This window comes from Netta rufina (genome assembly GCF_964035555.1).
Source record: "Netta rufina genome assembly, chromosome: 11".
NCBI classification, from domain to species: domain Eukaryota; kingdom Metazoa; phylum Chordata; class Aves; order Anseriformes; family Anatidae; genus Netta; species Netta rufina.
Genome location: NC_140134.1, coordinates 12,312,366 through 12,325,958, shown reverse-complemented (window position 1 = coordinate 12,325,958; position 13,593 = coordinate 12,312,366). Strand labels below are relative to the sequence as shown.

At 38.4% G+C, this 13,593-nt stretch overlaps 1 protein-coding gene across 1 annotated transcript; it reads right to left on the bottom strand.

Annotated features, from left to right (window-relative positions):
* Positions 1 to 544: 544 nt before the first annotated feature.
* Positions 545 to 13,253, bottom strand: GATM (glycine amidinotransferase). The gene is made up of 9 exons (XM_084293094.1): positions 13,170 to 13,253; positions 12,527 to 12,745; positions 6,653 to 6,848; positions 5,698 to 5,888; positions 4,796 to 4,933; positions 4,389 to 4,553; positions 3,549 to 3,612; positions 3,317 to 3,433; positions 545 to 1,479 (listed from the first exon to the last, which is right to left on the bottom strand). The coding sequence occupies exons 1-9, from the start codon at positions 13,236 to 13,238 to the stop codon at positions 1,367 to 1,369; spliced, it is 1,272 nt and encodes a 423-aa protein (XP_084149220.1). The 5' UTR covers positions 13,239 to 13,253; the 3' UTR covers positions 545 to 1,366.
* Positions 13,254 to 13,593: the final 340 nt, after the last annotated feature.

Here is a 13,593-nt window from a genome sequence, read left to right as displayed (position 1 = left end):
TATTAGCTCTTCAAGTGTGGCATGTCTTACGGAATTCCACATCATCAACATATGAAGAAAACCTGCTTGGTCCCTTGCAGGTACTGGCAAAATACAATAATAGGGCTTTATATTTTGTTGATAACTTAGATGTGAGTTATAAGTTGATAACTTAGATGTGAGAATCTGACAGCTGATTTTGCAAGATCTTTTCTGTGTAGTTGCACTGTATCGTTTATTATCACAGTAGGGAGGAAGCTACTATTCCATACATCTATTGAGGGTACTCTCCCCCACCAGTCCCATTTCTGGGCAAAACACAAGCAACAACATGTTACGTGAACAATACAGGACAAGGATATCCTGCATTATGATGTTCCATGTTTTACAGAAAAAGCCACGTGTATTTTCTATTTCCAGCTATATGCTGGATATTACAAGCACCTAGCCATCCAGACATGTCATGATTACTCCTTTTCAGAAGAAAGGCAACGCAAACAGAGAATGCAAAAAAGTTTATTAGCATAAAAAGTACATATTCAGTAATCAATACTCAAATCGCTGTATCTGCTACAGTTGAAGGAGGTTGTGTGAGCGGTAAAGGTGTCAGCTCTTTTTTTTTCCCTTTCCTCTTTTTTTTTTTTTAGTTACGTAAACAATTCACAGTAAAACCTGTAGATGCAGACTATTAGCTACCATTTGTACACTTTAAAAAGTTAAATAAAAGAACCAATTTCAGCAATACAAAAAGTAATATAAAAATGTGTTCAGATGCATGACAAATGCATTCGAAGAAAATGTAGACGGACATCACAAGTAAATGAAAATAATGTTTTAAAGTTAGATCATACTGGAAATTCTCTGAATATCTGTATGGCCCAACATGAAAAGCATTATAAAATTACTTGGTTCCATAAGAGATCTGTACAGTTGCATCTGTTTTAACTGCATTAAACACTAATATATTAGAACAATAAACCAATTAAAAGGAATAAGAAATGTTAATTCAAGTTTAACATTTCAAGCTGCCTATTTGATAGAGTATCAGACAGAGGTAGATGTCCAATGTTAGTGACCATACTCATCTAGCAAAAGCCTTTAGCTATCTTGTCAAGTTTTTACATTCAAAGCCAATGTGAAAGGGCTTCATAAATGAAGGATGTCTTTCAAAAAGCCAGCCAGAAAACCTGTATTGCTGATGGAAGTAGTTTCAATTATATTGCTTGAAGTGAAGAGTACCTAAGAATAAATCATTCTCTAGACCACTGTAAGGACACCACTGATCAAGCACTAACAAATTAATTTCACTTTTGTTAAAATGACTGCATGAGCTTATTTCCTATGCTTATTTTAAAAGCTGAACTATAGCTGCCTAGTTGGCTCATGACTAGTCAAAATAAGATTGCAGGGTACCACGGCGGCGGATATCACATGTCCAGCAATGGAAACCACCTCCCAATGAATTGGCATGGCGAATACTCACTTTAATTGTAGAAATGCCTGCAAGAAACATACATTGCATACTTTTAAATGAAAATCTCAGATTCATGTGGTAAGCTTTGATCAGAACATTAGATAATCTTTTATCAGATCATATAAAGTATTTCCTACTCATTTGTTAAGAATTTCTTTCCCCCAAATTCTAGGCAAAGAACAAGCTAGGAACATAGCTGATTTGTTTATTCCAGCCATACCCTCAGGAATATACAGTACCTGGTACACAGCTGGTGTTTGATGTGTTATGACATGTCAGTTAAAAAGAAAATCATTTTCTTCAGCATGTGAAAAATTAGTTGAAATGCCACTATGATATGTGACCAAGGCACATTTACATAAATCTGTATAAGCATTTACAGTTCAGTCGCTGAATACACTCTTTCAAGTGCCTTTCAAGAAAAGCAGAATCGAAAGTACAGATCTCCAAGACTCTCTCTGAGAGGGGGAAGAAAAAGCTGTTATACTTATAACCTAGGTTAAGTTAAGCTTCCTCCCGCTTCTTTTCAGCTCTGATTTTTCAGCTGTGGCTCAGCTTATGCAAAGTCCTGACAGATGGATTAGGATCAGAAGACTTTTCTGTTACGAAGTTTAACTTTTTCCTTTCTTCGTACTTTTGGGAGATCAAGAGCATTTCAGTAGAATCCACCATCTAGGTCAGAAATACTTTCATTCCCAGCAGACCCATCTCAGTCCTATGAACTTAGTGACTACAGAATTTTATGTAGAACTTGTACAGAGTAAAGTTCAAGTGTGAAAGATGTGTCATGACTGGCATTAACAGCTTCATTTTCTAAGTATTTTAAAGTATTTATAAATACTCTGCTCCTTGATCATGTGGAGAATTAAACAACCTAACACTAGAAAGCTAGAGTTGTTCACTAACAGCTGTACACCGAGTCTTTTAAGAGTAGAATAAAATATTAGATTGCATGGTTCTCATCTGTGAACTGCCTCAGATTTGAGGGAAGCTTCAATCAAGTGCTCTCTTCCATGAACAAAGCAGCCTTTCTTCTAGGTTCACTGTTATCTTTCACCTTCAGTTCATTCTCTCTCATTAGTCTTCTGCTTCAGGGAGTATTCTTTCTTACTCTCCAATACAACGATCCCTCACTTTGCTTGATTTTTCCTTATTTACTGATCAGTCCTTCTAACCTGTTAACATTTGCATCACCATGTGCTTATCCTGCAGCAAGAGTCAGCTGGCTATAGCACGAAGCAAAAGTAGACTACCCTCCTACTGACCAGCTATGCCTGTAAGTAGATCTACTCAAATCCTTCTCTCCCGGCATGATGGGAACAGTTGGATTAACTGCATGAGTTCTACAAATTAAGTCTATTTTATTTGTCTTTCCAGGGAGCAGTGCATAAGACTTGGACTTTTATATTCAACAATAGCTATCCTGCCACTGCATGTCTAAAGGAGTTCTGCCCTATCTAAGGTTACATCTTGCAGGAGAAAGATTCTCCATAAGTGAGCAGAAATACCTCGGTTAAGTAGTCTTAGACAGTTTGAAGTATAAAGAGAAGGAAAATCTGAAGCATTTTGGCAGTATCACTCAGCAACATGTATACAATCCCTCTAACACAGACTTTGACACCAAACAGATAGTTTCACAATTACTACTCATACCTTCTTTTGTTTCAAGCTGTAGGTATGTCTTAAGCACTCAGGAGAGAAATCACTGAATGATTGTTAGTTATTAATTTGATTGTTTGAATACATTTCTCCAGTGTTGGTTCCTTTGACTACTATGAGTGAAGTCTCCACTCATCCTGATGCACGCAGTTGATCTCAAGATCATTTCACTTTAAGTGTATGTTAAAATAAATTAGGACATACCCAGTTTTTCAAACATCTTCTGAATTGAAGTCTCATTGGCATCGACCATCACACGTTTCTCATCCAGCATTAGGACATTCATGGAGAGCCATTTAGAAGACATCCACAGTGGGTGATCTAAACACACAAGAATGAACCTGCTACAGTAAATGTAGACTTGGTAGCAATGTTGTCCCATGAGAACATACTTAAGAATATTATGGAATTATTAGAAAAGAAAGTATGAATATACCGTCTGGGATGAGTGGCACAGGGGGGTGAATCACTGTCCAGCCTGCTTTCTTGAAGAGATCAATCTGAAAAATAAATTTAGTTAGATTCTAAACGGGCTTCTTTAAGTATCACATTATGTCATCCAACCTATGCCACATTTTCTCAGGGTAGTTCAGTATATACAACACCCCCTTCCCTTGTGTTCCATCCACAAAACCAATTTTTGTACAAGCACATTTTGAAGACCTTTTCCAACTTAGCATACCACTAGCATAGTTCTACTGTTTTTCTTAGTATAAGCTAAGTATACAAAGATACATTAAAGACAAAGACAATATATACAGTTTAGAGCCCGTCAAGTGAAAATGATATTTGTAAGAATGTTAAATAAGTATTATATTTTAGTATTATTAATTTGTCTATAGGAATCACTGATATGAATTAGTGCCGTTTATAGAGACGAAACCAGCAAAAATACCACAAAGTTATTTCTGCATTGTGCTTCCTGAGAAGCTTAATATGCAGTCTATTTAACAAAGGAAAGAAAAATGTAGGCATTCTGTTGAATTTGTTTCTCTCATAATAACACAATTAAGTTAAAAATAAGAGGAGGATAATTTAGTTAAAGAGAATTGACTTTTCAACCTCATTGCCTGAATACTTGGAGGGGTTCTTTATTCATGTGTAACCACCAGAGGGAGATCTAGTTCTAAAAACTCAGTAAGCAACCCAGCCTGCCATTATTTTTAAGAAAAGCCCCTCTTCACCCTCACTTCAAATGATTTAAATGATCAGCAAGGATATCTGAATCATTTTAAATATCAAACACTTGATACTTTCTGCTTTGATGCAATCTTACCTGGTAGCAGGGACGGTCTGGGTTAGACAGCACAAGGCCAGGTCCAATGATATTGAACGTGGCATCAATGTGCATAGGGTTTGGATCCTTAAAGGATATCACATGCACTCTATAGTCTGGTGCAAGATGTCGTCTCATCCATTCAATGCCCATGTAATTAGTAACCTAAAAACAGAAACTTTCACTAGAGTATAAATGACATCCAAATTTTGTTTGTATAAGGTTTTATTTAAATAAATATTTAACAGCAAGATACTAGAAGTCTATGCCTCTAGTTAATATTTAACAGATAGTCTATAAATACCAACTTTTGTCAATACTAGCATTATGGTGTTTGGAAATGTAAATATAAAAATATCAATCATCAAAGATAGATAACAACACTGTTGGAAGAAATCTTTGTTTACCTGACTCCTTTGTACAAAGATATCTCTTCCAGCTCTAATGAAGTCAGCAGCATCAAAGCATGGCTCAAATTCAGTAGTTACAAATTTTCCCTGAGCAGCCAGTTTGTGCCTGTCTTCAACAGAGCGGATGGGATAATCCTAATTCAGGAAGGAAATAACTTTAGGTTGGAGCTGGTAGGCAAAAGTTTTCAAACCATTTGCTACTGACGAGCATTTTGAAATGAAGAAAATATGTTTACATTGATAGCTAGTATGTTCTGTATGTTCCCTTGGAGTTGGTTTGGTTTTCTTACTTCTAAATGAGTAGAAAAAAAAAAAAAAGTGTTATTACGGAATTTTAAATAAATAGATTTTCAATTACAGTTAAGAACAGATAATGGTATAAGAGACGAGTTATATCACAAAGTTGTTTGTCAGAGCTACTGTCTCAATAGTATACTGACTTGTGCACTGAAAGTGTTCATTACCAGTCACAGTTTAGATCTTTCACTGTTTCTTCAAGTAGCTTCCAAAATACAAGTCCTTCATGCAAAACAATAATTGTGATGTCTTTCTGGTGAAAAGAAATATACATAACTCTTTCCCACCTTCCTGATATATTCAGGAAATACTAATTCTTTGAAGTACTCTTTGTGATGACCTTCAAGCATTCTTTCCTCTTTAGCAATGTTAAGTTATAGTCAGTAATCAAAACAATTCAGAGCAGACGTGATTCCAATAGGCACAACTTCCTGTTTCTTATTACACAGGTGCACACTCAGTTTCACCTGGATAGACTGTAGAAAGTTTTCCAACGCTAAAGAAAACACAAATTCACTTATTTTCCTCTGTCCCTTCCAATTTTGTGAAACAAATTTCTGGTTGAAATTATCAAAAGTTCTGAAGCAAAATGAGAATAATACCTTATCATAGAGCTCATCTGCCATTGTGGGTTTGGGAGCAGTTGTCCATTTAGCACCACAGTTGAAGTACTCTTTAATTATTCGTCTATATGCTCTGTACTCAAAGAAACGAGCACGCCAAGCCATAGGCGCTTCAATAATTTCATTTCCCACCACCAGTAGGATGTCTCTTGGCATGGCAGCATACATACCTTAAAGGAAAAAGTACATGAATCTATGAAACAAATAGGCTTTTCTCAGATTGTTCAGGTTCTTCACTTTTTACCAACATTTTTAACATTAGTTTTCTATCTGAAAGACTTGCAAAGAGCATCTTCACAAAAGTCAGGAAAATAGCCCATAATGAGGCTCTTATTGACAGTCTTCAATTTTTCAAGGTGACATTTTCCATTCAAAATACTTGCAACAGTTTGCTACAAAGCCTCATTCATAACAAGTTTACAGCTAGAAGGAAGCAATCCACAATCTACAAGTTTCCACAATCTGATTAATGGAAACTAACTATGTTTATGAACTATGCAGAAGACTTCTATAAGAGGTAAGAGGTAGTAGGTTTTCCAAGTGGACCTCATTTTTTGTATGTAATCCTTTTAAATAGTAATAGCACGGAACAGGAATTTGACGCAATGCAGAACTAGTCCCAGTAGGGTACATAAATAAGAAACAAGGACAAAAACCTAGAATGAACAACCAAAACCAGCTTTGTTATTATATTGCTAAGAATTTTCATAATTATTACCTGGTTCCCACTGAACTTCTACTAGTAAAAACTAACTTAAGAACACACTTGCCATGAAGGGAACATGGAGACCACAATTGGTACAAAGTTGAGTAGGATCCACTGTCTCCAGACAGCCCCCCTCCAAGCAGGAAGTTAGACTAGATGTCAGCCAAAGTGTCTCAGACAAGAGAGCTAAACAGACTATACACCCTTCAACAACGGAATAGTATTTACCTGTAGATTCAAAATCAGGTGTTTTATACTTCACAGACCAGTCAATTGGATCAGGCCTCTTGACAATTACACCTTCTTGTTTCAAAATATTGCACATTTCCTCAATTTCAGCAATAGCTTTTTTTACATGGCCTTCGGGGAAATTCTGGCCTCCAAATTTCTGATAAAATCCCCAATACTTTTCATATGTGTTGGCCTAGGACAAAAGGACAAGCGACAAATAAGCATCATTTTTTTTGGCAAAGTGAAATAGATGTATAACATACAATTCATGTTCAGTTTCTTGTTCTTTCACCATCTCAACATTGCATTGTATAAGTTATAGCATAGCACACCTTACATTTGATTCCTGCTCTAATTTGAGGAGTTGTTAAAAACTGTTAATGGCCTGCTGATCCTTCTAAAATGAAGGACTGGAGTGAGGCAGTGGAAGGAAGGCAGGAGATTCAAGACTTCAGATAAATGCTGCCACTTATTCACTGTCAAGGACTCCTATCCTAGAAGCACTCTGCTGTCTTTTTGTGGTTATTAATAGCTATTAATATTTATTTACTCTAGCTATTAATATTTATCACTGGCAAGGTTTTGCTCAGATGTTTTATGATGTGCATGTGTCCAGTTATTAAATATGTTTAAGTGCAGGTGTTGGACTAGTTGTGAATAGCTGATAGTGTCTTCACCAAATACACACAGCAACAGAATTAAGTTTCAGCTGTACATGCTGAGAAGACTCACTCAACTAGCACGCAGTTCCAGTACTGCTGACAGACTGTACACATAGCATGATGCCTGGGAAAAAGTCCTTTGATGAGCAGCAGAAAAAGAAAGGAGAAATCAATTCTGGAAAGGGGAGAAGTACACATTTCATTCCCATTTGCAAATCTAGTGTTTTGACTTTTAGATGGGATATTCAGGGCATTTTCTTTCCTCGTATTTTTGGATATGGATGGATCAGTAGCTTTAAATTCCTTGTTCCTACAGATGGAAATACTGCTACAAATAATGTAATAAATTATTTCTTTAGAAGTCTTTTCCCCTCTCTAGTCATAGCCCTATAGAAAGTCTCATTATTATCGAATCACAGACAAAACCCAAGACAGTCTATATAAACACCTCCTATTCACACTTCAGTGAGTATTTACTAGCTAGTGTTGCCAAGTGGCCGTGAAAAATTTGGTCCTTGTTATGCTAAACTTGTACAAACACACCAGTCATAAAGGAAACCCTATAGACACGTGTTATTTAATAAGGCTAGCAAAAATTCACCTGTCTGTAATCACCTTGTTAAAACCTCACTTTGGTACTGTCACAGTAGTGGCATCGGGAATTGTAAAGCAGCTACAGATGATACGCCCTGTTTGCTAGAAGCGGCCATATTTCAGATAATGCAGAAGTCTAGAAAATGCAAGTGATAAATTCATCTCTCAGGGTTGGATTAAAACAAGTATAACACTTACAGGCCAAAATCCTCTGCTCCTGAAATCCTCTGACAGTCTTCTCAAATTAAAAAATAATAATAATAATTCAGAATTATGTTCTTGCAGTCATGGTTGAAAAGAAAAAACAGATTTTCAAAACAGATTAGGCTGCTTCAGCAGCGTGTCTTTGGAAGCACTTCATTCAGATTTATAAACTGTTGGAACCAGCAAGCTTTGATGGGTCTCTGGTAACACTAGCATGACAGATGAACATGTGCAAACATAGCCCTTCTGGAATGACAGCAGAAAGCATCAGAAACAGCGAAGAAAGAGGTCAGGACCTCCCTCTCCCAATTCTGCTCATTCAGACAGCATGACTGACAGCAACTGGACACAGGAAAACCTTGCCCTCCTGAAGATGAGGAAGACTCATGCAACTGCAGTCCTTACTGTCTCCCTGAGAGCACTGCTCTGGACAGAAACAATACATGATGAACCCCCAACAACAAATGTTGCCAGTATGGTGTGTGAGTCCCAAGCAGGCAAGGCAATTCTGTGAACAGAGATCAGGGATGATGCCTTCAGCAATCTAGGCTATCCACTGCACTCTCTACTATTTCTGGTTATTTGCCCTCAAACTATAGAGGTAAGATAGAAAGGGGGAAAAAAAAATCAACCTTTTAGACATTCTTAACATTTATATAGAGAGCCCAAGCAAAGGTCTCAGTATGGCCATGCTCCTCCACTACTGAAACATGTTCCCATCCTTCCTGGGGGAATTTATTCCTTCCCTGCCCCATGCCCAACTGCTACCCCTCTTCTCCCCCCAAGGTCTTGGGTGATTTGATCACCTCAGATTTGCCAGCTGTTCAGAAGTCACATGCAGATCATATGAACTGCCTAGCATTCCCATGGACTCCTGTTCTGCTAATGGGACAAATTTGTCCTAAGGAGTAAAGCTAGTTATTTTCAGAGTCACCCATGTTATATTTGAATCTCATTAATTCCTAAGAGGTATAGCTCTCCTCTACTACTGCTCCTATTTCTCAAATGTGAAAAATGACACTTGTGGTGCCCTGATCTGATAGCGCAATCTTAAAATTATGACAAAGTGAAACACCATAACACCACTCCTATTCTATACTATAACAACACTCATATTCTGAATAGAAGGGCAAGAAACTCTGTGACTGGGACATCTATTTTGTACTAATTCAGGGTTGAGATTTCAGGCCCCTTTGACCACATACTTACATACTTGCAACTTATTTCAGACTTCTCAAAAACTGCCATGGCCAGGAAATAGAAATGAGCTTTAAATAATATTCTCAATGCACTTTATGAGCTATAATCTGAAAGTACATGAAAAACTGTAGTGGTATTTGGGAGGATGGGAGAGAAGCAACATTATCTTTCCAAAAGAAAGTCAAGAATGTGCTGTAAGAAAAAGATTATCTTTAAGAAAAAGGATAATCACTCCCTACAGTTGATATATATTTAAAACATTTATAGTGAGGAAATAACTAACGTTATCAATATTAATGCTCTCTAGCCCTACCTTAAAGTTAGCTTCTCACTGAAGATATAATGATCTATTGTAATATCTCTTCATCAAAAACGCATTATTTAAAAAATATACTGAAAAATTGTTGCGAAGTACAAAGCCATAAAGCTCAACTGTTTGACTAAATGTCAGCTGTTTCAGAAGAATACAGCCGAATAGTGAGACTTGATCAATGTGCTAATTCAAAAGAGGGCATCTTCCTAACTGATGGAATGCCAGATAAAATTTCCTATGTTTTTTCCAAATAATGCATTTCCCTTTACGTAACCTACACATGCCATTTCAAGCTCCCAAAAGGATAAGCAATAAAAAAAGCTGTCAAACATGTCAGCTTATTAACATTCCTCAGATATTTAGAGTTTCCTATTCAATTCATTGATACCTCCTCCTCATGCCAAGCGCATCATTTCTACATCACAGGAAAAAGGCTTTTGTTGTACTTTGAGATGTGCTTTTGGTATACACAAGACCTGAACGCATCCATACTTCCTGCACTTAAGTATTTCATACATAAACATGCATACAGTTTTAAAACACAACCTAGAAGTACCTCAAAAGCCAGTATTTACAAAAACAGCATTATGATTTGAGACATTTTTCAGGTAAAACAGTTTAGTTTTTCCTCTATACAATTCAAAGTTGATAAATTCAAACTGCAAGTTTTGTAACTGATAACCCTCATTCAGACTTGGCAGAAGCCGTGTGATATACAGCAGCCCTAATATTGCCATTTACAGGAACATAATAGGGAAATAGATTCTTTTTTACCACCCCTACCTTTCAGACACATGGCATAGGTCTGAATAACATCCAGATCTATTAAGATCTTTTGCTATAGGCAAGGTAGGATTTAGAACATTGCTTGGATTATTCAACAATGTCCACAAGGTAGAATTACCATAGCAATTTTTACAGTACAATTAAGACAAAAGCAGAGAAAACTAGAAAAAATAAATAACACCTCAACGAGCACACTCTATTCCTGTTACCTATTTTGGCCAATGTATTCATCAGACAGTTTACATAGGCAGTTTACATAAAGAAAAGCTAAAAGTAAAGCTTGCTTTAACCCCCAGATAGCAGGTCTTCAAATTTCAGAGTTAATTCTATACTTTGACACTCCTCATTAAGCTTTTAATATCGCATAGAACAATAGCCCTGAGTGACTTGAGCCCATTTGATTAGTTAGGGTTTAATAGGCACTAGAACAAGGCTAAGAGTAAAGTATGTGATATTTCAGCAAGTTAGACATTTGAAAGAATATTTTTTTTCTGATATTAAAGCCCTTGGTCATTACTTGAGAACATAATTTTGCTCCAATGTGATGTTAGAATGTAACAAAGATAGCAGTTGGGTTTTCTCCATTCTCTTTCTGTCCATTCCTTGTGCCAGTTTTAAGTACATAAACGCACACACACATATTTTAGAGTAGAAATCCCAGTCCTCATTAGCTTGTTTTTCTGAAGCTGCCAGAATTTCTCTGGAGTGTCTGGAACGGGATTCCAGAGGTTGGTAAGTGAGTTGAAGCTTTCAAGGAGTCTTTTACAAGTCATAATGAAGTCAGTGGCAAATTTTCATTGAGCTACTGGGGCCAAGGTATCATCTCAAATATCCCAGTGTATGTCAAAGGATTACTCTTCTGTCTGGAGATTAGAACCACCAGGCTGCAGTAATTCATTCAAACTCCTTCAAACACTTTTGGCCAGAATCATAGCCCGAGTTTTAAAGAAAAATATACAAAGGTAAAATGGGCTGGAGGACAAAGAATTTATTTCCACAAGTACATCCAAAGCTTCCTTTAAACTACCATTTCCAGCACTTTAAACATCTTTTCAGTATCATCTGTCCTAAGCAATAAGAGAAGAATTTCTCTGTCTGTGTGCGTGCATCTGTGTCATATCTCCTCCCCCTTTTAACACTGAGGTCTTCAGTCAATTTTGTCAAGATAGCCTGTAAAATTTTACTAAGGTCTCTCCAGCAGCTGTGTTATGCCAGCTCATTTTGCTGGGATAGCCATGCATTGCATGTCCCTCCTCTAAGGCAGCAATATGACATCAAGCTGTATCTATAATGTGACACTGGAAGAGAAAAACTCAGGCTTATCCCCAGGAATGCAGGTAACAACACATGTTCAGCACTTTAAAGTCCAGCTAAAGTTCACAAAAAGAGTTCAGAGCAAGCCCAGCATTTGAGCATTTCTCTTAAACTAGAGAATGAAAGCTTCTGCTTAGTTTAAAACCATTCAAGAGTCTAATTTTTCTGTGTAAAGCTTTTCTTAAAGACACATAAGAAAAAAAGCAAGGCTGAAATACAAGATTTTAAAGAGCAAAGAAACATAGATTTAAGTTACTGTTATAGTTTTATGCACACATACAAAAAAAAAGAAAAAAAAAAACAGGTGAGTACCTACAATACTTACTATAGCACATGGGAGTTCCAATGAGCTATTTAAAACCTCAGTCCTACAGCTACAGACACTAATTTCTCTCAGACCATTAAGTAGACAGCTATACTTCCTTTTCCTTCAAGTTGTAACCCTACTTGGTTTCAAGCCCCAGCTCACCAATTATATCAATCCTGCCACCTATCTCAAATGCTACAATGCATGTAGCCTGATAGTGTCTGGACTATATTACTAGATAATGCTGTACATATTAAAGACTGTCTCTACTACATAGTGACTTCAGTTAAAAATTAAATCAGTTGAAAGCGGGAACCAAAAGCATAACCCCCACCAATACAGCTGAGCTGTAAAATTCCAGAGATGTAAACAACTAACATTAAAGAAGAACTTTCATGGGTAAATACTATACCTTGTGCACTGCAAAGCTTAAGTTGCATATATAGAAACTGCACTACTTTCCATTTAAAGTTGTTGTTTTTCTTGTTTACCTTAACCTCCACAGAAAAAGGAGGAACACAAGCATTTTCAGCTCTTCCCACAATGACTTCTTCCAGTGGGTCCCATTCATTGTATGAACAAACAGGACAGTCCTTAGGCACAGAGTTTGTAGCCTTATTGTCATCAGCAGCACAGGTGTTCTGGGAGGCCGTAGCTGCCTGGGTGCTCTGGAAAGTTCGCTGCACCCATCCTGTAAAGACTCTTCCAAGCTTAAAATAGAAATAAAAATAACGTTTCCCTTACAGAAGGCAAAAAGTAACAGTTCAGAAGCCCACAAGTGCCTTACCCCGTAACCCTAAAACAAGCATTATGTGGAACATTAACAGTAACACACTGTTTATTAGAGGCATTCTAATTTATTCGTGGCATAGTATATGCTTAAAAGACAATTTGCCTTCTAAAATACATTCTGTCTGGAGGAATAACGGCATGGGAGAACAAAACTGACAGCGATGACTGATGTCACTGAACTCAGCGTTGCTGAACGGGGAAGATGCCCATGGGAGCCCCTGCCACGGAAACCAGTACCGTGCCCACACTCGGGGCTCATCCCTGCGTGCCCGCGGCCACCCCAACCCCGTCGGAGCGACCCCAGCCCCGCCGAGCGTGGCGGCGGATCAGCACGGCACCAACCCGCGAGCCGATGAAATGCGCCGCTTCGGCTCCGCGGCTCCCCCCGCGCAAGCACCGCACTCGCAGCATCTCTCCGGGGGCTGCCCAGCTCCGCGCCGTGCCGCACCGCCCTGCCCGCGCTTTTACTGCGCCGGGACACGCCCCCGGACACGCCCCCTGCCATATATGGCCTGCCCCGAGGGCGCGCCCTTAGGGCCGAGCCCGCGCTGCCCGGGAGCGGGGAGAGCAGGAGCAGGGGGTGCAGCGGGTGAACAGGGAACAGGGAACAGGGAACAGGGAACAGGGAACGGGGAACTGGGAGCTGGGAACGGGGAGCTGCAGGAGCCCTCGGGCCCGAAAGCCGGCCCAGGGAGACGTGGACGTGGTCTGCCCAGATGAGGCAAAGCCGGCTGACAGCTGCTTTCGACATACCTCGGTCCCACCT

Bases quoted from the DNA above. Each gene is read 5' to 3' on its own strand.
- GATM (XM_084293094.1), bottom strand. From the start codon at position 13,238: ATGCTGCGAGTGCGGTGCTTGCGCGGGGGGAGCCGCGGAGCCGAAGCG. The intron at 3,613-4,388 runs GTAAGATTGCAT...TTTATTTTTCAG, and splicing joins CAGACCGTCCCTGCTACCAG to ATTGATCTCTTCAAGAAAGC. The intron at 3,434-3,548 runs GTATATTCATAC...TTGTGTGTTTAG, and splicing joins TGTGCCACTCATCCCAGACG to ATCACCCACTGTGGATGTCT.